Raw genomic sequence first — 22,032 nt, forward strand, 5'->3', positions numbered from 1 at the left:
TGTAGATCACTGTTTACATAAAATCCCCGGGTTGCATTAGATAGCGAAGGAGTCATTTCTAAAAAGAAATAATAAATAATGAATGAAAGTTTACTTTTTCAGGTGAATTTCTTATAAATAAAAAATGCATCTCATCTTCAGCCAATTTCCTTCAAAGTTCATGATTTCCGTTTAATATTTATTCATGTTTCAAATTACGTATATTAAAACTTGTAAGCTTTATTAAGAAAAAAAAATAGGATTTCTAAAATCCTAGTCAAAAATAAAAATGTGAAGAAAAAAAAAATTAACAAGAGAAGAAAATGCTTCAGTAAATAAATATGCAATTTTATAAAGTTTTCACTTCATAAGAAAGGCAATATGAAACAATAAGTCAGTCACATTATACATTTTTAATCAAAATCTCTGGGGGTACTGGATTGGAGATCGATCGTTCTCTGATTCAGGTCAAAATTACGATCTGTGGATGAATGAATGGATGTATGAATGGATCCTCAATATAAATGGGGTGTAACGTACGGTGTGACAAAAGTCGAATTCTTGGCCATAGATGGCGCCACTGGAAAACAAGAAACGCACAAGAAACTGCCTTAAATCTGTTCGGTTTCACCAAGCAGGCTTGCCCGTGTGGCAAGTCGCATTAGAACCAACCACATTATACATTTTTAAATTATATGATGATGCAGGGTGACATCTTATAAAGGTATTCACTCTTTTATCTCATTAATAACTTCACCTATACCGAAGTGTGTTCGTAAAAGTTGTGTATAGGCATAGCAAAACTATGCGGAGCTAGCTGTAACAGATTAACGAAAAATGAATTACAAAAATGTAGAGGAAGTAAATTTAGTGCAAATTTATATTTCCTGGAGAATATTTCTATGATGAAATAAAGCTTAAGAAGTACATTTGATTGTTTGTGATTTTCGAGGTTCTGTCTTCCCGAAATATTTTTTGGGAGAAAGCAATTATCAAGAAATATATTTGTTCTTGATGTACAAATATTATAACAATTTGAACATGAAAAATAAAGGTAATGTGTAATCACTAAGACTATTTTCTTCTTGAGATTGTTTCAGAAAATTACGAGCAAATGCTCATGTCACACCAGAAAACGATAGCCATTTTGGAACTTTTGTAGAACTATGGCTTTCTCCATTAAAGATGTACCAAACCAATTTTTAATAACTCAAAATTGTTTCTTTCCTGTTGCCCCTTTTAAACCACCTATTTCAATAGTTTAAAAATTTTAGGGTTTGAACTTTAATGTTAATAACTAATAATTATTGGCTTTCAGGGATTATATTTCCCTTACTTTTTTTATAATCACGTTAATAGTTCTTACCACAACAACAAATGTATATTTTCCCCTGAATTCGAGGTGTTAGAAAAATTAATTATATGGGGGAAAATATATTTTAATTAACAAGAATTTTTTTTCTTATTTGATTAAATAATCAGATTGTAAAGCAAAACAAATGGGTTAATTTAATCAGCAATGTGTCTTTGTATTCTTAATTAGGAATTATGGAGCTTGTGAAAATAAATAGATAAACTAATAAAGGAAAAAAGTAATGATTTAAAAGGAAGGCATTTTTAAAAAAAAAATGAATTCTGGAGTGCAAATTCTTGTATGTTGGCTACTAATCATTTTATTCCAAAATCCTGTTTTTATTTTTTTTTTGTGCCTCATATAAACAAAAAACATGTTTTTAACGCGAAACATTTTGTGGAAAATAAACAAACTTCAGTAAGAAGCTTACATAATCCGAACTATTCCTTTTAGTCTATAATACGAACATCTAGTTTAAAAAGTAGAATATCCTCTGGAGGTTAACATATTATTGCGTTTTCAATTATTAAGAGCTTTTTAAGTCAAAAGACCTTTAAGAACGGATAAAATAAATATCGTTAGGTTTCTTTTTTCTCTTTTTTTTTGAACTGTAGAACATTTTATTTGAGAAAGAGCTTACGTTTTAGTAAAAAATTCTGAGTGTTTGATTTTTTTCCTATTGATTTGCAATGTTATGATACGAAAATAAATATTTAATCAAAGAAAATGTAGCAATTTTCAAGTTTTATTTTTCAAACGCTATAAAATTATTATGGCTTACTCCTATGATTGAACATGCTTTATTTACTTCCTTTTTTATAAATGAAAATGCAATATTAAGTGTTTTTTATTCTAATAATATTAGTTTTAAATAATTCTAAAATAAACCGTTTCGAAGACAAAATTTCGCATATACGAAATCTTAGTTACCAGGGTTGCCAAAAGGAAATAAAAAATAATGATAGTGACAGAAATATTGAAAAAAGAGCAGTGCCGCTATTTACGTTTATAAAGTAAAAAGTTCTAGAACAAAATGAAGTCAGTTCAAAATATTACGTGAACTAGGCTATATTAGCTATAAGTATTGCCCCAATTCGAAGTGGATAATGATGATAGCGTAATGGTAGCAACGACATCATTCTGCTTTATAAAAATATAAGAGCATACCGCAAGCCAACGTGCAGCTAATTAACTACTTTACATGAAAGCATTCACACTAAACGTAAAGCCATGCCAAGAAGGATGCGCCCAAAACAGAATATTGAAAAGTAGAGCGATTTTTAGTGACAAAAGGTGATTTCATTGTTTCTTTACACGTATGTTACGTATAGTAAAGCTCCGATTACCATCGTTCATCTTAAAAGTTTAAATAAGTATGATTTTATCCGTGGTAATAAGTACAAGCATTAAACTGTACTTATATATATAAAACTTTTTTAACTTTTGAACTATTACTCCTATCAACTTAGGTTTGGTTCCATCTTTTTAAGCGTAAGATCGACTTTCTTCTCTTCAGTTGACTTAAGATGGCCACAAAAGCTCAACTCTGGTGAGTACGCAAGCATCAAATATCGATATTATAACATACCTATTCAAAGCAAGGAGGGATAGTGAACGCGTAAAAGCACGCATATCTACCTTAATGTTATACATCAGCTATAGCGAACGTGAGACCTTGCTTTGCGAGATTGATTTAGATTAAGTGACGTGTTAAACATTCTGGTTAGCATTACCAAATACAGTTAATAATAGCTCCGTCTTTTGCTCAATGTAATAAATAATGGATTGTAAATAATTATCTTTTATGTTTGGTTAATGAAAAAAGAAAAAAATTAATGGTGTGAAATTTACATTTGTGGCTGGTCGTATAACAATTTTATCCGTAAAAGGGAAGTTTATATAGACATTACTGAAATAATTCGATATATTATTTTTTATTTCAAAGTTATAAGCATTATTTTTCAGCAGTGAAATATACTTTATTTTCTCTATTAGCATACATTTGGTTTGTTTGCAAGCCAGAAAGGTAATTTTTTCTAAACACCGTGCATGTGTTTTTCCTATCTCCTTCAGCATTTATCGTGTATTGGCATTCGTGTGAGCAGATTTGAGATCGATTCCCAAATTCCTTTAATAATTGGAGAACTTAGTGAAAGATACTTCATGTAATTCTGAAAAGTTTAAAGATAGGTTGTGTCACGTTTTATACTGATGGTCAGCAGTAAACTGTTATTATTTTTTATACCTAATAAAACAGTTTTTAATGAGAATGCGTGTTACGGAAACAGCTACTTGCTGTTTCATAAATTTTTAAAACTGGTGTTTCTACATTCAAATGTCACTAAAACTCTCTTTTACTACCCTGTCTAATTTTATTTGCATGCTTTCTTCCAATATCACTTTGCAAAATCCATGATAAAATCATTGCCTGTATTTCATTACTTTGAAAATTCTTACTTTTATTGCATTTTCGTTACTAGTTGCCAGAAAAAAGTACTGTTGTAATAAATGCATTATTTTTTTATTCCCCAAGTGCATACAATTTTTCACAGAATATTTTCAAAAATATCTTTTCAAAAATGGCAACCCAAATGTTATGGCAAATTGGCGATTTGGTTGTATAAATTACAATACTTTGAACCAGTTAGGAGTGGAGAGGTTATTAGATGTAAATAAGTATATTGTACAGAGTACAGGGGTTCGTTTCGATTGGAGATTAATGAAACAGCTCTTAAGACTCCGAAAATATATTAACAGAATCTTCCAGAAAATACAGCTATTTCTAGCTCTCAATTACAGCTCAAGTAACAGCGTATTAAATCAAAACACAGGTTTTAAATCTTAGGTGGTTGGTTGATCTCACGGATTAGAATACTCTTGTACTCATAAGTAGACAAATAATCTCAATGATGAGGCATACTACTATTTACATATGCTTGGCGAGGAAACCTCAAAACTTTCGACAGATCTAGACCATTCTCATATAACTCTGTAAATATTAGCCCCATCGCTTCTAAATTTGAATTTTCTAAAGATATCCTTTTGTCGCCAAAATGGTCTCCAAGTATTGCCAAGTCGCGAAAATTATAGCCAAGTCGGCATTAGGCGTTATTTTCTCTCTAAATTACGTTATAATTACACGACTTTCTCACAAAATTTTCTAATTAAGCTGTTCTTAGGGTGCTTATGAGAAATTTAGCCTCATGTCAAAAGAATATTTACAAAATCTTTTAAAATGAAATTATCTAACATAAAAATATTCATCACGTTGACAGTCACATTTTTTTTAAAGTTTCTTTATTCAAGTCGTAATTCTACATTAATTGAAAGTACATTGTTTATGGTATTTTAAGTGAAATTAGTGACCGACGCGACATTAGGTTTAAGTTATGAGTAAACCAAATATAGGCTCGTGGATGCTCTCTATGTTCGAAGCTGAAATAGTTTATTTATTAAATTTAGGCAATTATTTTTTTTATATTTATTTCATCTTTATTATTATTTCATGCTTATTATTATTTAATTTTAATATTTATAGGTACTTCTTTTTCACTTGTAAATTTTTGCTATTGTTCACAATGATTTTGTGCTTCAGGAACGTTAAATCAAGATCAAATTTTCCCTTTTTCTCATTATTCGTTAAAAAGTTCGAATCCTGTGATGGCACGCTGCTCTTAACTGATCATATTTCGATGCGTTCAATATTCTAAATATTTATTCTCATGATATTTCATCTTATTGTGATCAACTTTAAGTCTTAAATTAAATTTACAGCTTTCAATTTGTTTAAAAACAGGATATCCTGAAAAAAACTGAAAGTTTCTTCTTATAAAGTGGTGAAAAATTTTAGCTTAATATTCCTAATCGTTGTCATGCTGTATATTATGCTGATTATGATTAATCATCTTTCTACTCTGTTTCTTCAATCATCTATTTGTTTCGTTCACTGTGATAAACAGCAATTTGAAAAAGTTTTTTATAAAAATGCAATAAATAATCGTTTTTTTTCTCAACTGGTACTTTGACTTTTCCAGATATATCCACTTTTACAGTATAGTTACGAAAAATTTTCTGACGATTTGCCTGAAGACTTATCTTTGCCTTTTTTAACATTTTTTTCTAGAGAAAAAAGAATGATACTCTTCTTCTGTAAGTCTCAATAGTTTACAAAATTCACCCGTTCCTTTTTTTTCGTGAAATATAGCCAAAGCGATTAATGTTATAAGAAGAAATTTTTTGAACATTTCGACTGTTAGGAGAAGAAGGTAGTTTGTGGTTTCTTGAAATAGTAAATAGTAAAAATATAAAAATGGGAATACCTGATTCTACCTATAGCTCTTCATTTTCCAGACAGTACAAAGAGTTACGATTCGCGAATATTAAAAATATGAATTTTTTTCTGAAATATATTTAATAATACTATATATTATTTAAATAATACTATTTAAATAATACTACTCAAAAAATTCTATGCTTTGTAATAAGGCATTTTTGTTGAATAAAACATATTTTTGATGTTTATTTTGAAGCATATTTTATGATTGGTATAATTTTGTGAATTATTTTGATTTGGTATAATTTTGTGACTATTTATTAATATTTAATGAAAAAATATTCTAACATGTCTTTTTGAAATTTATTATACCTTAACGAAAGTGTAACAGATACCTATGTAAAGTCAAACCACTATGCCAAGAACTTGAAGAAAAACATTAGATATTCCTTAAGGAAAATTTGGGACATCGAAAACCGTGACAATTTAATTAAAATAATAAACGTGTTAGAACTTTAAAAGTTGCAAAACATGCATTTACTTTAAGAAACAGTTATTTTAAATAACGTCATTACGTCTTCTTTAATTGTATTTACACGAAGGAAACAGTTCTGGAAATTTTACCGTACTGTATGCCAATGACATTTTTGGTTTAAAAGAAAACCGTAATTTTAGTTTTAAAAAAAAACTCAAAATGTGCTGTTTGTAAATTATTCATTTGGTAGTTTTTACGCGCATATGGTAAATTACAGTACTTACTACCACACGTATAGAAAAAATACTAAACCGAAAACTAAATTTAACTGAAGAAATGATTTTTATGCCGCCCTCTTAGGTATCATGATAACATATCGAATTTTACTACATTTACCAAATTTCATTAAATATTATAAACTCATGTTTTATCGTTAATTTTACCAAAATCATTACCAAAGCTCATCGGTGAAAATTACCGAGCCTTTAGGTGTTTCCATAGAGACAGAAATACGGTTAATTTTACCATAATCTGATAGTTTTGAAAACATTTTTAATCTCAGTGCACGTTTTGCTAAAATTCTTTGACATATTTTCCAATGTTGTAACCTTATTTATGTTTCGGATTCTTCCAAATCACTAAATAATCAAACATTATCTAATTTTATGTTTTAACGAGCGTTGAACAGCTGACTAAATTTTGAATTTATTGCAATCAATGTTCAACTCCGTAGCCATTCAATTATGAACTCAGAAGACAAGAGATTTCTTGGATTAAGCATGGGGACAAACTAGCCTTCTTAGAGGACCTTTTTGATGGAATTAAACAGATTTTGCTTGGCATGAAGAGGGAAACTCAGAAACCAATATAAACCTGAATGAATGGGTACTTAAGAACTCTGGTCAGTGCGAGCAGAATAACAGGGGGCAGAATTTGCATGATCAGTCACCACTAAGATTCAAACCCGGGTTATCTCCGTTGGGAGGTCAGTACTTAATCCCCTGAGCCAAATCTATACCATCTCGTGCCGCAGTGGACTGATCGTTAAGACACGGTTCCCAGCAGATCACCGAAGTCAAGCATCACTGGCTGCGGTCAGTGTGGGAGTGGGTGACCACTTGGATCAATCTGCGTAGGGACCGAGGGTGTGCGGTATTGGTCCTCGTTAAACTGTTCTACCGTAAAGTGCACGACTCCGCATGTAGGTCGTCGGGCTACCGAAGCGGGGGTGCCATCCCCTCTGCAGAGGATCAAAATTGCGATGGGATGTCTTCGGATCATCCTCAGCCTCAGGAATGTTTTCCAGACCGTTGCCAATAGCCCATTGTGCAGCTCTAGTGCGACGTAAATGAACTACAACTACAACAACAACGATACCATCTCCTACTCAAAAACAATAACAATTTCTTTAAAATTCATAATCCTTGCTTAAAAAATGCCACAGAATCTTATAAGCTCAGTTTTCTATCCGACAAAAAAAAGAGCAAATGAATCTATACAGTCATAAGTAAATGGTACGCTGCAATTTCATTAGTAGGAAATTAAAACTGTTTTTCTTTTTTTTAATTTATTACATTTCTTTTCTCTAATCGAGTAACTTGCTCTTCAATAAATAGATGGTAGCATAATTTTTTTTCGATTAATTTTATGAGACTAGAAAACAACTGAAACGCTCTCGTAATGTTAATCAGATATTTAAGAAATGTAAATGATACAATTTTTTTTTGTACTAGTGGCGGCAGAAAACCGGACAGTTCTATGTTTTAGGAAGTGCACGAGGTTATCCGCCTCACCCCACAAGGGGTATCCGGCTTATTGATGATCATTGCACGACAGGTCCCGCTCAGCAAGCGAATTTGACTTATAATATTCCGGCCACAGTCGACGCCCGGACGCTACATGTCACGGAAGGAAATATTAATGATGTTTTAGGCAGTAAATAAAAATGTTTCTAGGAATATTTGTAATATGTTTGTATAATGCAAATATTCCAATGGTTATTTTATGGGCATTTTGAGAGCATATGTGTTGCATGATGGGTTTCTAGATACAGTTCACAGTCGGAAACTGTATTAATGTCCTGAATATGACGAAAGTTTTATTAAGTAACATTTATATTTTATTGTTATGGGGTTAATTATGAATAAATATTATTCATAATAGTTGATTCATATTGACTGTAAAGTTGAGGGAAGGATATGGGTACATAGTGCAATTTTTAATGTACATTTTTAAATGATCTTCAAACATAATATGGTGATGAATTGTACTTTTAAAGCTTGATAATACTATACTAAGTTTCAACCAGAACAGAAACATAAATAAACTTAACACCTATTACTTGATTAAATGCTCTATCAAGTAATATTTATATTTTATAGTTATAGGGTTAATTATGAATAAATATTATTCGTAATAGTTGATTCATATTGACTGTAAAGTTGAAGGAAGTGTCTGGATACACATGTAGTGGAATTTTTAATGTACATTTTTAAATGTTCTTCAAACATAATGTGGTGATGAATTGCACTTTTAAAGCTTGATAATACTATACTAAGTTTCAACCAGAACAGAAACATAAATAAACTTAACACCTATTACTTGATTAAATGCTCTATTAAGTAATATTTATATTTTATTGTTAGAGGGTTAATTATGAATAAATATTATTCATAATAGTTGATTCATATTGACTGTAAAGTTGAAGGAAGAATCTGAGTACACATGTAGTGGAATTTTTAATGTACATTTTTAAATGTTCTTCAAGCATAATGTGGTGATGAATTGTACTTTTAAAGCTTGATAATACTATACTAAGTTTCAACCAGAACAGAAACATAAATCAACTTAACACCTATTACTTGATTAAATGCTCTATTAAGTAATATTTATATTTTATAGTTATAGGGTTAATTATGAATAAATATTATTCGTAATAGTTGATTCATATTGACTGTAAAGTTGAAGGAAGTGTCTGGATACACATGTAGTGGAATTTTTAATGTACATTTTTAAATGTTCTTCAAACATAATGTGGTGATGAATTGCACTTTTAAAGCTTGATAATACTATACTAAGTTTCAACCAGAACAGAAACATAAATAAACTTAACACCTATTACTTGATTAAATGCTCTATTAAGTAATATTTATATTTTATTGTTAGAGGGTTAATTATGAATAAATATTATTCATAATAGTTGATTCATATTGACTGTAAAGTTGAAGGAAGAATCTGAGTACACATGTAGTGGAATTTTTAATGTACATTTTTAAATGTTCTTCAAGCATAATGTGGTGATGAATTGTACTTTTAAAGCTTGATAATACTATACTAAGTTTCAACCAGAACAGAAACATAAATCAACTTAACACCTATTACTTGATTAAATGCTCTATTAAGTAATATTTATATTTTATTGTTATAGGGTTAATTATGAATAAATATTATTCATAATAGTTGATTCATATTGACTGTAAAGTTGAAGGAAGGATCTGAGTACACATGTAGTGCAATTTTTAATGTACATTTTTAAATGTTCTTCAAACATAATATGGTGATGAATTGTACTTTTAAAGCTTGATAATACAATTCCAAGTTTCAGCTAGAACAGAAACATAAATCAACTTAACACCCATTACTTGATTAAAATATTAATTCACTTCAAAAATACATAAATCGTAAAATAATAGTTAACATGTTTAAAGCGCTCAAAAACAGACGCCCATTTTCAAGTCTTGCCAGACGTGAAGGAGAGGAAACAAAAGTGATTTGAAATATAAAACGTAATGTTGCCAAAGAAAAATTGAAAAATAAAGGAATCTTATCGAAGTAAATATCGAATTGTATATATTAAAATCAAAGTTGAAAGAGTAGAAGAGATCTCCAGAGTTTTGAACAATTGAAATTTTTAAAAACTTATGACTTAAAACACATCAATATTTTTGTTTCATAATTTTCAGCAATAATACAATAAATAATTTATCAATCATTTTAAAATACACTCATGGACAAGAAAATTAGCGCACCAAGAAGGAGTAGTCAAAATGAAACGAAATTTTACAAACGTAATGACTACTTTGATATAAGTAAATGATTAGAAAATCAAAGATAATCGTTTTTCTTTCATTTTCTAATCATTTACTCATATCAAAGTAGTCATTACGTATGCAAAATTTCGTTTCATTTTGACGACTCCTTCTTAGTGCGCTAATTTTTTTGCCCATGAGTGTATTTATAAATAATAATAAATACTATTAAAAAATGTGCACACATTAAAAACGGATTTTTAGTTAATTTATTCTCTCACGTCTTAACAAGCTTTACAATTAGGGTGAAACAGTATTAAAAGCACAGAAAAGACACAGAAAGGGAAGGAGAAAGAAAAACATTAAATCACTAAAAATCACGTTTATCTCTTTCTTACTCTTCAGAATTAACATTAGTATTCCGTCTTACCCTATTATTAGAGTAAGACGAGGTAGCTTTACTTTTTCAGAAAATAATCCGTCATTAAAAAAATTAAACAATGGCTTCAGAGAATGATATATTTTACTCGGATAATCAATGAATATTTTATCTAATACTTCTGCTTTTTTGTCATTTACATTTTATTTTATAATCGTCGTTGATCAGCCGACCCAATTTTTTGGGTTTACGACTACTGATGTTCAACTCCGTAGCCTTGTAATTTTGAACCCAATCCAGAAGATAACGGAACTTCTGGATCTAGTATTGGGAAGAATTTTGCTTTCGTTGAAGACTTTTTTATGGAACTAACCCGTATTTGCATTATATGGAGAAGGAAACCACGAAAATCGCCCACGATTCGTCTGACGGCAAGGGGACTCTAACCCATGACGTGTCTACCACTGTGGATATTTTACGTCATCACTGTGGTCTGTGCAAGCCGGATGCGGAGTTTGTATTAACCAGCAATCACAGGGATTCGAACCCGGTTCACCTCATTGAAGGCAAACGCTCTATCACCTGAGCCAACACGGCTCTATGTCAGTTATAGGGTTCCTCCAGAACTTGAAACCTTTTGATAATCTATTTTATCTCACTTTCATTTACATATTAAAAAAAATCATTTACTAATCAATGCAATTCGAATTTAAATACGTAAGGCAAGTGTTCTTCACATAATCAGATATTGCGAATGGGAAAAATATTCGGTGAATTGATTTGCTTGAAAATAAACAAAATAATATTTCCAATTTAACATAATTTTAAAGAGTATATAAATAGTAAACTGCACGTTAGCATTCCTTAGATACGCCCACTGTAAGCAATTTCGGATTTAATTTCGGTAAAAAGTACCGGCATTTTGGGTGCAACATGCGTTTTACCGGAACTTTTAAGGTAATATTTATTTAATTAGAGTTATTATTAATTAGATTTTGCGATAATTATTACTGCTTTCATAAACTAGATTTCACGGTAATTATTATTGTAAAAAATGCAATATATCAGATATTTTGTTCTGTAGAATGTTCCTGCAAAAATGGATTTTACTGTAAAAAATATCAGCACCCTAAGTGCTGGTACTTTTACCCGTTTCTTGATCCGAAAATTTTTACAGCTCAGACGATCTTTGTATTTATTAAAAGCATCTTTTGATTTATATTTTTTAAAAATGATTTTTTATTTAAATCGCAATTTTAAAGTATGGAAAATAAAAAAGGAACAAAACTGCATGTCGGTACTTGTTAGCTACACGCACAGTTATGAAAATCCTTCTACATTACATTACATAACATTTTGCAGCATTACAACATCGAAATTACAAAAATAAAATATTTATAGTTTAATTATAATCTTAAAAACATGATGACATTTCCGCGTTTCTTAATATTGAAAATTTTAATTAGAAAATTACATTAAATAAATAATCATAACCAAATGTAGAAAAAAATATGAATATTATATGGTGAAATTGGTTAAGAAAAAGATTCTAAGGCATATTCATAAACTTTAAAAAGCTCTTAACTATGCAATATTTGATTTGGTTCGATTAATATTTTATTAATCTTATTTTACACAGTTTCTGTATTTAATGATGATGAATAAAATATTTTTTTATTCTCATGTGTTTACTTAACCATCCACATTTTTTCCTCTGCCTGCTTTTCAAAGTTTAACTGCGCACTTTAACATTTAAGACTGTTCAGCTTTGTTCTCTTTACTAACTATTAAGCTTCTTGGAATTTTAATATTTAATCTCCTTTTTGTAAAAACGAATTTTAAGTATGTTACGCTTTGCCAGCGATGAATGTACTTAAAAACTAACTATCCGTTTTTTATCGTGCTTCTTGTCAGATATTTCATCTACAGCTCTTAAATTTAAATATAATATTTTCAAGTTTGAAAAAAAATAATTAAAGTTAAAACAAAACTGAAAAAAAGAATATATCCATTAGAAAAAGAAAATGTAAGAATTTTTAATTAAAATATCTTGGACTTCAATTACAAATCCTTTTTCATAAATTCCAAAAAAGTAGTTATAATAGACATCTTTAAACGTGAAAATTTTAATAATTTCAGTCGGTAGTTTCTTTATTTAATAAAATCTTCTTTCAGCATTTTTTAAACCTTTATAAAAAAACTTTTCATTTTTCAGGATTTTAAAGAAAGCAAAGATAAATTTAAATTCAGACCTTATGACGAGTACTGTTCAAAGGCAGTTCGGGTAATCGGGCAAAATTGCCACATTAACATGCGACAAAAGACTGATAATGAGCAGAAACTTTTATCAGAGGAGTTTCAGGGGGAAATTCAACCTTCCTGAAAGAACGGCAAGTTTTTCTTTCTTCTTAAATTTCTTTTTTTTTCTTCTTTCATCTATCTTTACCTTGAGCTCTGCTCCTTTGATAAATTCTCACATTTCGACAAAATAATGAAAGTAATAGATTCTCAAAAAGTAAGTTATGAATTTCTTATATGTAGAGATTTATATGATACTTAAATGAAGTTTCACGGAAGGATATGCTTTTTCAAAAATTAACAAAAAAAAAAAAAACTTGATTATTAAGTTGTATATTACCATCATCCAGGTTTGCTCAAGAAAGTGGGTAACATAAGCCATATTTCTAGTCGTATCTAGGATATTTTCAACGTAAAATAATACGCTTCATAACTTTTAATCACCAAATAAACTCCCAAAAAATATTTTTAAGCCTAATTTCAAACGGTTTTTTTTCTGGTTAGTTTACATTATTGATTATATTTCCCTCATTTTCTCGATTTTATTCTTTACTGATTATCGATATAATAATCATATTATTATCTATTTTTTATATTATGCAAGTTATTGTCATTTCTTGTATGGGGTAGTAAAGTCGTTAAAACTTTTTTTTTGTAAACTGTGGATGGGAAAATTGCAGACATAACCACTATTCACTATTCTACAGCCTGTTAGCCATTAACTTAGGCATAATTATAAATTATATTAAACACTATAAGATTTTTCAACGATATTTAATTCATATTATCGTATATACACTGAAGAGCCATTACATTATGACCACCCCGCTAATAACATGTTAGACCACCTTCAGCCCTCAAAACTGCTAGCACCCTCCGTGGCATTGATTCCACAAGGTGCTGATAGGTAGTCTGAGGTATCTGGTGCTAAGCGCTCACCAACTGGTCCTGCAATTCCCTCACATTGCGAGGGGGTAGCGTGGCAGCACGAATTTGGCTTTCCAAGTAGGACCACAAATGCTATATTGGATTAAGGTCAGGTGAATTTGTGGGCCAAGACATAGCTTGAAAGTCACTGGAACTTTCCTCGACGATTCCACCCTTATGACATGGTGCATTATCCTGTTGGTAACCACCATCCCCCGCAGGAGAAACTGTTTCCTTATATATATATATATATATATATATATATATATATATATATATATATATATATATATATATATATATATATATATATATATATATATATATACATATATATATATATATATATATATATATATATATATATATATATATATATATATATATATATATATATATATATATATATATATATATATATATATATATATATAATATATATATAAATATATATATATATACATAAATCATAAATAAAATTAAAACTATCTTTTAATAATAAAACGAAAACTATATATTAAAAACAGCACAATTGTTATGAGCATTTTTTAAAAGATTTATGTGATTCCAGTGTTCTATCCTCCCCAATTTATGAACCTGTACTATTAGAAAACGACGCATGCTTTCACGCATGGATGGCAACATCATAAAGCTGCTTAACACAACAAGGTCTAGTAACTTATTATACCACATTCCGCGGTTCATTTGATAAAATACAACTCAATCACATGATGACTCCAATGTCCATTACCTAACAGAAAGCCTAGATCCATAGTCCAGTTAAATTTCTTTTTTATGGTTTTGAAACTCTGTAAATGTAAATAGTTAAAAAACCGTATAGTTTTATATTCATGCTTTTTTAATCATACAAGTTGTAAACGATTTCTAAACAGTAAAGGTGAAAAATGTCCTTTACCGCAAACTTTACGGCAAATTGGATGGACAGACTGATGTTTACCAATACTGTTTATGTCTTTATTAGCCCCCTCTATCTTTCATCTATTATAAATAACCCTTTATATTAATTTAATTAAGATAGAGTAAAGTAGTAGCGTAAGGTTTAATGCATATGGCGGAGTTGCAGTTGTTTAAGCCTGATTTTCATAACGAATGTTAGCTACACATTAATTAATGTTAGTCAAATATTATATCTAATTAAATATACATTATTTTGCGGAAAACAGATACGAACAAAGCTGAATAGAAGTTTACTAATAAATGAAAATCTTTAGCCGATATTATTTTTTTTGTTTTTAAATGTACACAGCTTCAAACTACAATTGAAAAAAAAAGTAGTTTTAAGCAATTTTTAATTAATATTGAATTTCAAATAGTGTTTAAATATTTTTTTGTTGTTCCTACCTGATTTCATTTCAAACGAAAACATTGTTTAGTTTCTAAAGTTCCAGTGACTGTTTGGAATCATATCTTTCTCTTTGTCAAAAAAAGTTTTAAAAAATTAAAACGAAATAAATATTTTAAAAAATATTAAGTTATGATGTTGAATTTAAACCCTAATTTAAAATTTTAGTTTAAAATAAATGTTGATCTAACTATTTAATATAAGTCTAAAGAAACGAAAAACTGATTAGGAATCATATATAGTGTTTAAAAGTTAGAATTAATCACTAATAAATAATTTTCCTAATCATTAATAGTTTTCTTATTAACCTTGTAATTATGATAACAATTCAAAATAATCTAAATTAACTCTCGTAAAAATAGCTGCAATTATATTATCTAATAAAATATTTATTTAGTTGGATTTGTACACAATTTTGTACAAAACACTATTATTGTGACTATTATATAACTATTTTGTACAAAGCAGAGTTTACTATGCTTTGTACTTACAGTAAATCTTTGCATTTACAATACTTTGTATCTACAATAAAAATTAACAAATTTACTCCATAGCAGTTTAGAAATTTTCCAAAACATGGGCTTAAAACATTCTCAGAAGAACTATTTAAATAAAACTTCTAAAACTTAATGAGATACCCAACGTAATAGAAAATACCCACCAAATAAAGATTTCTAAGCAATTCTAATTTAACAAAGTCAAAAACGGTTGGTTTCATGAGCAATTTACTTCTTCCGAAACTAGGGAAAACCAGTACTTCAAATACATTACATTATGCGGAATACTTCTGAATAAATAAAGTCTTATCTAGAAAAAAAAGGAGCAAAAAAATAACAAGTACATTGTTATCTTAACCTATTTATGATTTTTAATAAATTAGATGAATTCATAATGTTTCAAGGTTTTTTTTCTAATAAATAAGCATTACACTTCAACGCAACAAAACCTTTTTTTAAAACTGCAATTATTTGTTAATGTGTTTTGTTCTTGAAAGTAATGATCCTTTTAGCAACAGAAAAAATCTGTTTGTTTACTCAAATTATTTCCAATTTTTAAATGTTAATTTCTTAACTTTTATCTAAAAAAATACATTGTTTTTGTTCATCATATCAGTTATAAAGTTTTAAACAATTCAAGTTCACTTCATAATTTTCCTCCAAATTTCGAATCCTCATAGATGAAAGGTGCCTGATATGCCATAGTTCCTTAATACGCGACACCCCTATTGCAATCAAAGAAGACGGAGAACTTAGCCAAAAATAAAATCATTTTTTAACTTAAACAATACCTTACATTGAAAAGATTGGTAGGCTATGTGACACTAATTAGATTTTTTAACAGTTCACTTTGCTCGCCTTCTATCAAAGTTTACAATGAAGATCAAAACAAGAGTAACGAAATAAACAAACAAAATGTAAAGATCGATAAAACGCGGAGTTAAAATCTTACAATGCATGAAAGAGATCGGCATGAAAGGAATTCGAATCGAACGAAGTGCAGACTGAGGGAATTTATTAAAAGTCATGAGTTTAAGAGATGGCAACTTCTTGGTTGAGTTATGCCAGTAAAGTTCATTTGTCTACGATAAATTTACCTGCCGCATTCAATCCTTTTAACGCTTTTATTGTAGTTATGTACTTTAAATTTAAAATATGGTTTTTAAATATATATATATATATATATATATATATATATATATATATATATATATATATATATATATATATATATATATATATATATATATATATATATATATATATATATATATATATATATATATATATATATATATATATATATATATATATATATATATATATATAAGCCATATTTCTAGTTATATCTAGAATATTTTCAACGTAAAACAATAGGCTTCATAACCTTTAATCGCCAAATAAACTCCCCAAAAAATATTTTTAAGCCTAATTTCAAACGGTTTTTTTTCTGGTTAGTTTATTGATTGATTATATTTCCTTCATTTTCTTGTTTTTATTTTTTACTGATAGTCGATATAATAATCATATTATTATCTATTTTTTATATTATGCAAGCTATTATAATTTCTTGTATGGGGTAAAGGCGTTAAAACTTTTTTTTTGTAAACTATGGATGGGAAAATTGCAGACATGGCCACTATTCTACAGCCTGTTAGCCATTAAATTAAGCATTATTAAAAATTATATTGAACACTATAAGATTTTTTAACGATATTTAATTTATATTATCCTATATTTATATATATAGGATAATATAAATTAAATATCGTTAAAAAATCTTATAGTGTTCAATATAATATTCATTAATTCATTATAAATTGATGCAAAAATGATAGCTGAAATATAAAATAGATTCAATTTTCACCTAAAATAAATCGTTAAAAAATTTTCGGACAAAAGCTTGAATTTTGTATATTACAGTATTTTATTTTGTGTTATATGCTTTTTATGCATTAAAAGCCATGATTTACATAACTAAAAATCAATATTTGTGTATAAGTTAGTACGTCTACTGTAGTCAGTAAGTATGTAAGTTTACTGTCGATATGTATTTTAAATTTAAAATATGTTTTTTTTAAATATATATGTTTTCCGGGTTCATCTATTCATTCATTTTAAATTGATTTAAAAATGATCAATGAAATGGGAAACATATTCAATTTTCGCATGAACATTTTCTAAAACTTGCTAAAACATTTTCGGATAAAAGTTAGGATTTTATATATTACAGTATTTTAATTTGTATTATTTGCTTTCTGTACATCAAAAGCCATCATTTACATAATTAAAAATCAATATTTGTGTATAAGTTAGTACGTTTACTGAAGTTAGTAAGTATGTAAGTTCACTGTGGATATGTATTTTAAATTTAAAATATGTTTTTTTAAATGCATATGTTTTTCCGGGTCCATCTATTCGTTCATTATTAATTGATTTAAAAATGATCAATGGAATGTGAAACATATTCAATTTTCGCATAAAATAACTTGCTAAAATATTTTCGGATAAAAGTTAGGAATTTTAAATATTACAGTATTTTATTTTGTATTATTTGCTTTCTGTACATCAAAAGCCATAATTTACATAATTAAAAATCAATATTTGAGCATAAGTAGATTTCGAAGATTGATGTCGTTTGATCATTAGGAAGAATTGATTAACACCTTGTTTGCATGTGAACAGTTTTTTGACAATGAAAAGGAGGAAAGTCAATTGAAGCGGGAAAAAATTAAAATTCGCAATTGTAATGCAAATCTAGGCGATAGAAATTATTTTAAATTATTTTAATTATTTTATTTTCCTGTCGCATTCAATCCTTTTAACGCTTTTACAGTATGACATGTATTTTAAATTTAAAATATGTTTTTTTTAAAATATATATAATCTTCCGGGTGCATAAAGTAATTCATTCATTATAATTTGATATAAAAATGCTTGCTGAAATATAAAATGTATTCCATATTTACATAAAATAACATGCTGAAACTTTTTTGGGCAAAAGTTACGAATTTAGTACATTACAGTATTTTATTTCGTATTATTTTCCTTATATATATTAAAAGCCATCATTTGCATAATTAAAAATCAATATTTGAGTATAAGTAAGTACAGAAGATTGACGACGTTTGGTCATGAAGAAAATTTGATTAACTCCGAGTTTGCCTGTGAACACTTTTTTGCAAATTGAAAGCAGTAATGCACTGCAAATCATTTGGCTTGTAATTTTACGGAAAAAAATAGTTTCTGTAACTTAGCTTTGTATCAAATATATAGTAATCCAGAAATATTTGCAAATTTAAGTTGTTTTAATTTCTTACGCAAATTATTTAAACTAAAATAAACAAATTTTAAGAATCAATTTTAAATTAGGGTTTTAAAAACACTAGTACTTCTGTAAACAGAAACGGTAAAATAAGTTTGACAGTAAAATAAGGGTAAGGGGTATAACTTTTCAGTATAAAATTTGAAATTGAACTTTTTAATGTAAAATTTCATGTATAAAATTTGTATTCGAAAAGACGCTTTATGTATTTGATATTTGTATTGGAAATCTTGCCTTATTATTTTTTTTCTCTTTTGATAAAGGACAAAAAAAGAAAAAAATCATAGCATACGTTTTTTAAATTCAGTTTCTATGTTGCACCAAATAATTTAAGTTTCCTTCACTTCAAACAATGAAAATTAAACAAAAATACGAATGGGTGAGTCAAATTACCATTCAATGAAAAAGTATTTTTTCGTGAAAGTCAGTTTTTCTTCATGCATAAAAAGTTTTTAAATTATCTCTGAATTCATCATTTCCCAAAAAAAATGATCATGTACGTCATTCTAAAAATGTCTTTAAAACATTTTCTGGACGATAAAGGATATCATCATCTTTTTCATAGAATCTTCATGCTATTTTGGTTAAATAGCTATTACGAAAAGAAATGAGGTAGATTCTATAGTTAGCGATTTTCGAACGTAGAGCATAGATAAAATTTTTACGTCAAAAAAACTTAACTAACTATGGTAATTTTACTATTATTTATTTTGTTTTTTGTTTGTCAATGTAGTGACATATATTTTTAATGCCATTTTTTTAGACAACCAAGATAAAATGACTCAGATTGTTATGCCATTTATCTGAAAAATAGCAAAATTGTACGATATCCTGTTTTTTTTAATTGCAATATATAGTGCTTACCAAATGAATAGTTCGAAGCATAGGTAAACATATTAAACTTATAACACCATAACTCATATGAAAAACAGCAAACAAATTACTATAACACAGTTCTGTAAAGTTCTATAAGTATCATATGAGAGTGATTTTTTTCTTTATTTCGATAAAACTTTTGCTGCACGTGTTTTCAACTCAAGCGAAAAAATAGAGTAGTAAAACCAATTTAAACATAATTTCCTACTTATATATCAGCTTTAAGAGCACATTTATTCACTTACTTATTTACTTGCTTTATATTACCAGCTCTTTTAAAATTTTTAACTACAGTGCGAAAGATCTTAATATCGTTTGAAGCATTTTTTCCGTAGAACAAACGAATCAGTAACTATAAATCTTAAAATGATATCTAGAATCAAACCAATGATTTATAATCTATAAAAATAGCATGTAAGAGTTATGATTGGCTCATAGGTCTGAATTTATCCTCAACTATTATTACCGGAAAATAGATTTCTTTCATGCATCTTTGTTACGAGATTTTGAAATTGGAGATCGATGAAAATGGATAATACAGTAATAAAAAAAATAAAAAAATATGGTTATTAAGTAAAAGAATGTATTAATGAAGTAGATGGATAAAAATAATGACTTCGAATTAAATGAGGTGTCATATTTTACTTCTTAATTTTTAAACAAAAATTTCAAATCTTGACATAAGTTTTTTGGGAGAACATGGGGATAATGTTTAAATTAAAATAATTACAATTGACAATGGGAGACAATGCTTTAAAATTCTAATAAATAGCATAAAAACTGCTCAAAGATATTAATTTCAAATAAAATAAATTATTTTATCACTTGGAAATAAATAAAATTCACTTATATACTTATAAATAATGCTCAGAAACTATATTTCATATAAAAATATTTATGCTTCAAAGCTGTATAAGAATATTTTTTGCAATTGAAGCATTGAAGCTTTTGCAATTGAAGCTTATAGCATTGACTTATAACTATTAATTTGTATTAAAAGATTTTAAAGAAATACATATTATGTTTTCTTATGGATTTGAAAAGAGGAAATTTTTTTCAGAAAATTAAATTATAGAAATCTTGAAGCAAAAAAAACCCATAAATAAAGAAATAAAATCTTAAATATATAAAATTGCTTCAAAATGCATGGTTCAAAATTAAAGATCGAAAATTTTTATTTGAAAATAAAGGATATTTTAATAAAGGTCTTTGTGTGGAAGTTTGAAGAATATACATTTGCTCTATTCTAAATGATATATCAACTCATAACCATGTTCTCTAAATATTATTTGCTATTATAAATTTTTAAAATAACTCTTTTATGAAAATATTTCAAAAATTTTGAGGATTTCTTAATTGATGTAAATCAAATCGTAATAGAAGTAACAGAGATAGAAGATAGTTTTATAATAATTAAATTTTATTACGAAAATGTTTTAGGTAGCTTGAAACCTTTTAATCTTAAAAATAAAAAGTCAAAAGCTAATAAAAGATAAAATTAAAAAGTTAATAAAAACCACGATAGAAAATTAAACTTTTCTTACAATAATAAATTTCAATGTACTGAACATTAAAAAAATCCATATTTAAAATGAAAAAAATATGATTTACATGAAATATAGATAAGAATCTAACAAATAGCAAGTCTTTAAATACCAGAAACTAAAATTTGAACTAAGAAGAAAACTTTTTGAGGGCAAAAACTTTCTCGATTACTTACCAACAATCGTAGATAGTAGTAAAAGGAGAGTTCCTGGTACGACATCCATGCAGAACAGAAGTACTGCACGTGCAGCCTGTAACAGGAAAGCACTAACTGTTTAACAGTTCCTTCACCACTCCGTTTACAAGATCCTACTGACTCCAGAAATCCTCTTTCTCTAGGCCCACGTGCTTTAATTCGCTCTCAACTCTTATGACGCATGCGTCCCGTAAATTGAAGCCCCAAAACTTCTCTGGAAAGGTACGCCTGATTCTCGTCATAAAATTCCCCATAACCGCTTACCGAAGGAAATTTTTAAGCCAAATGTTCTCACTTTTTGGGGCAAAAAGTTTCCGCTATACTTCTCTTATATATGTATACATATATATATATATATATATATATATATATATATATATATATATATATATATATATATATATATAACTGTATATCATTAACTTTTTTAGTTCTTTTAAATAAATATAATTCCTTTCTGAATACAATTTTCTTGTGGGTACTTTCAGGTTTTTTGATAAGTTAATGAAGATACAAA

General features: G+C 27.9%; 1 protein-coding gene across 1 annotated transcript in view; it reads right to left on the reverse strand.

The window, feature by feature from the left end:
* The window catches only part of LOC122270927 (uncharacterized), a 134,472-nt gene extending 112,821 nt beyond the window's left edge, over positions 1-21,651 (reverse strand). The window contains exon 1 of the mRNA XM_043050260.3: positions 21,495-21,651. Within this exon, the coding sequence (XP_042906194.2) occupies positions 21,495-21,543 (49 nt within the window). The 5' untranslated portion in view covers positions 21,544-21,651. The remainder of the gene's footprint in view (positions 1-21,494) is intronic.
* Between the last annotated feature and the right edge of the window lie 381 nt (positions 21,652-22,032).

The sequence above is a fragment of the Parasteatoda tepidariorum genome, chromosome 11 (assembly GCF_982258835.1).
Source record: "Parasteatoda tepidariorum strain Cologne lab strain chromosome 11, Ptep-v5.0, whole genome shotgun sequence".
NCBI lineage: Eukaryota > Metazoa > Arthropoda > Arachnida > Araneae > Theridiidae > Parasteatoda > Parasteatoda tepidariorum.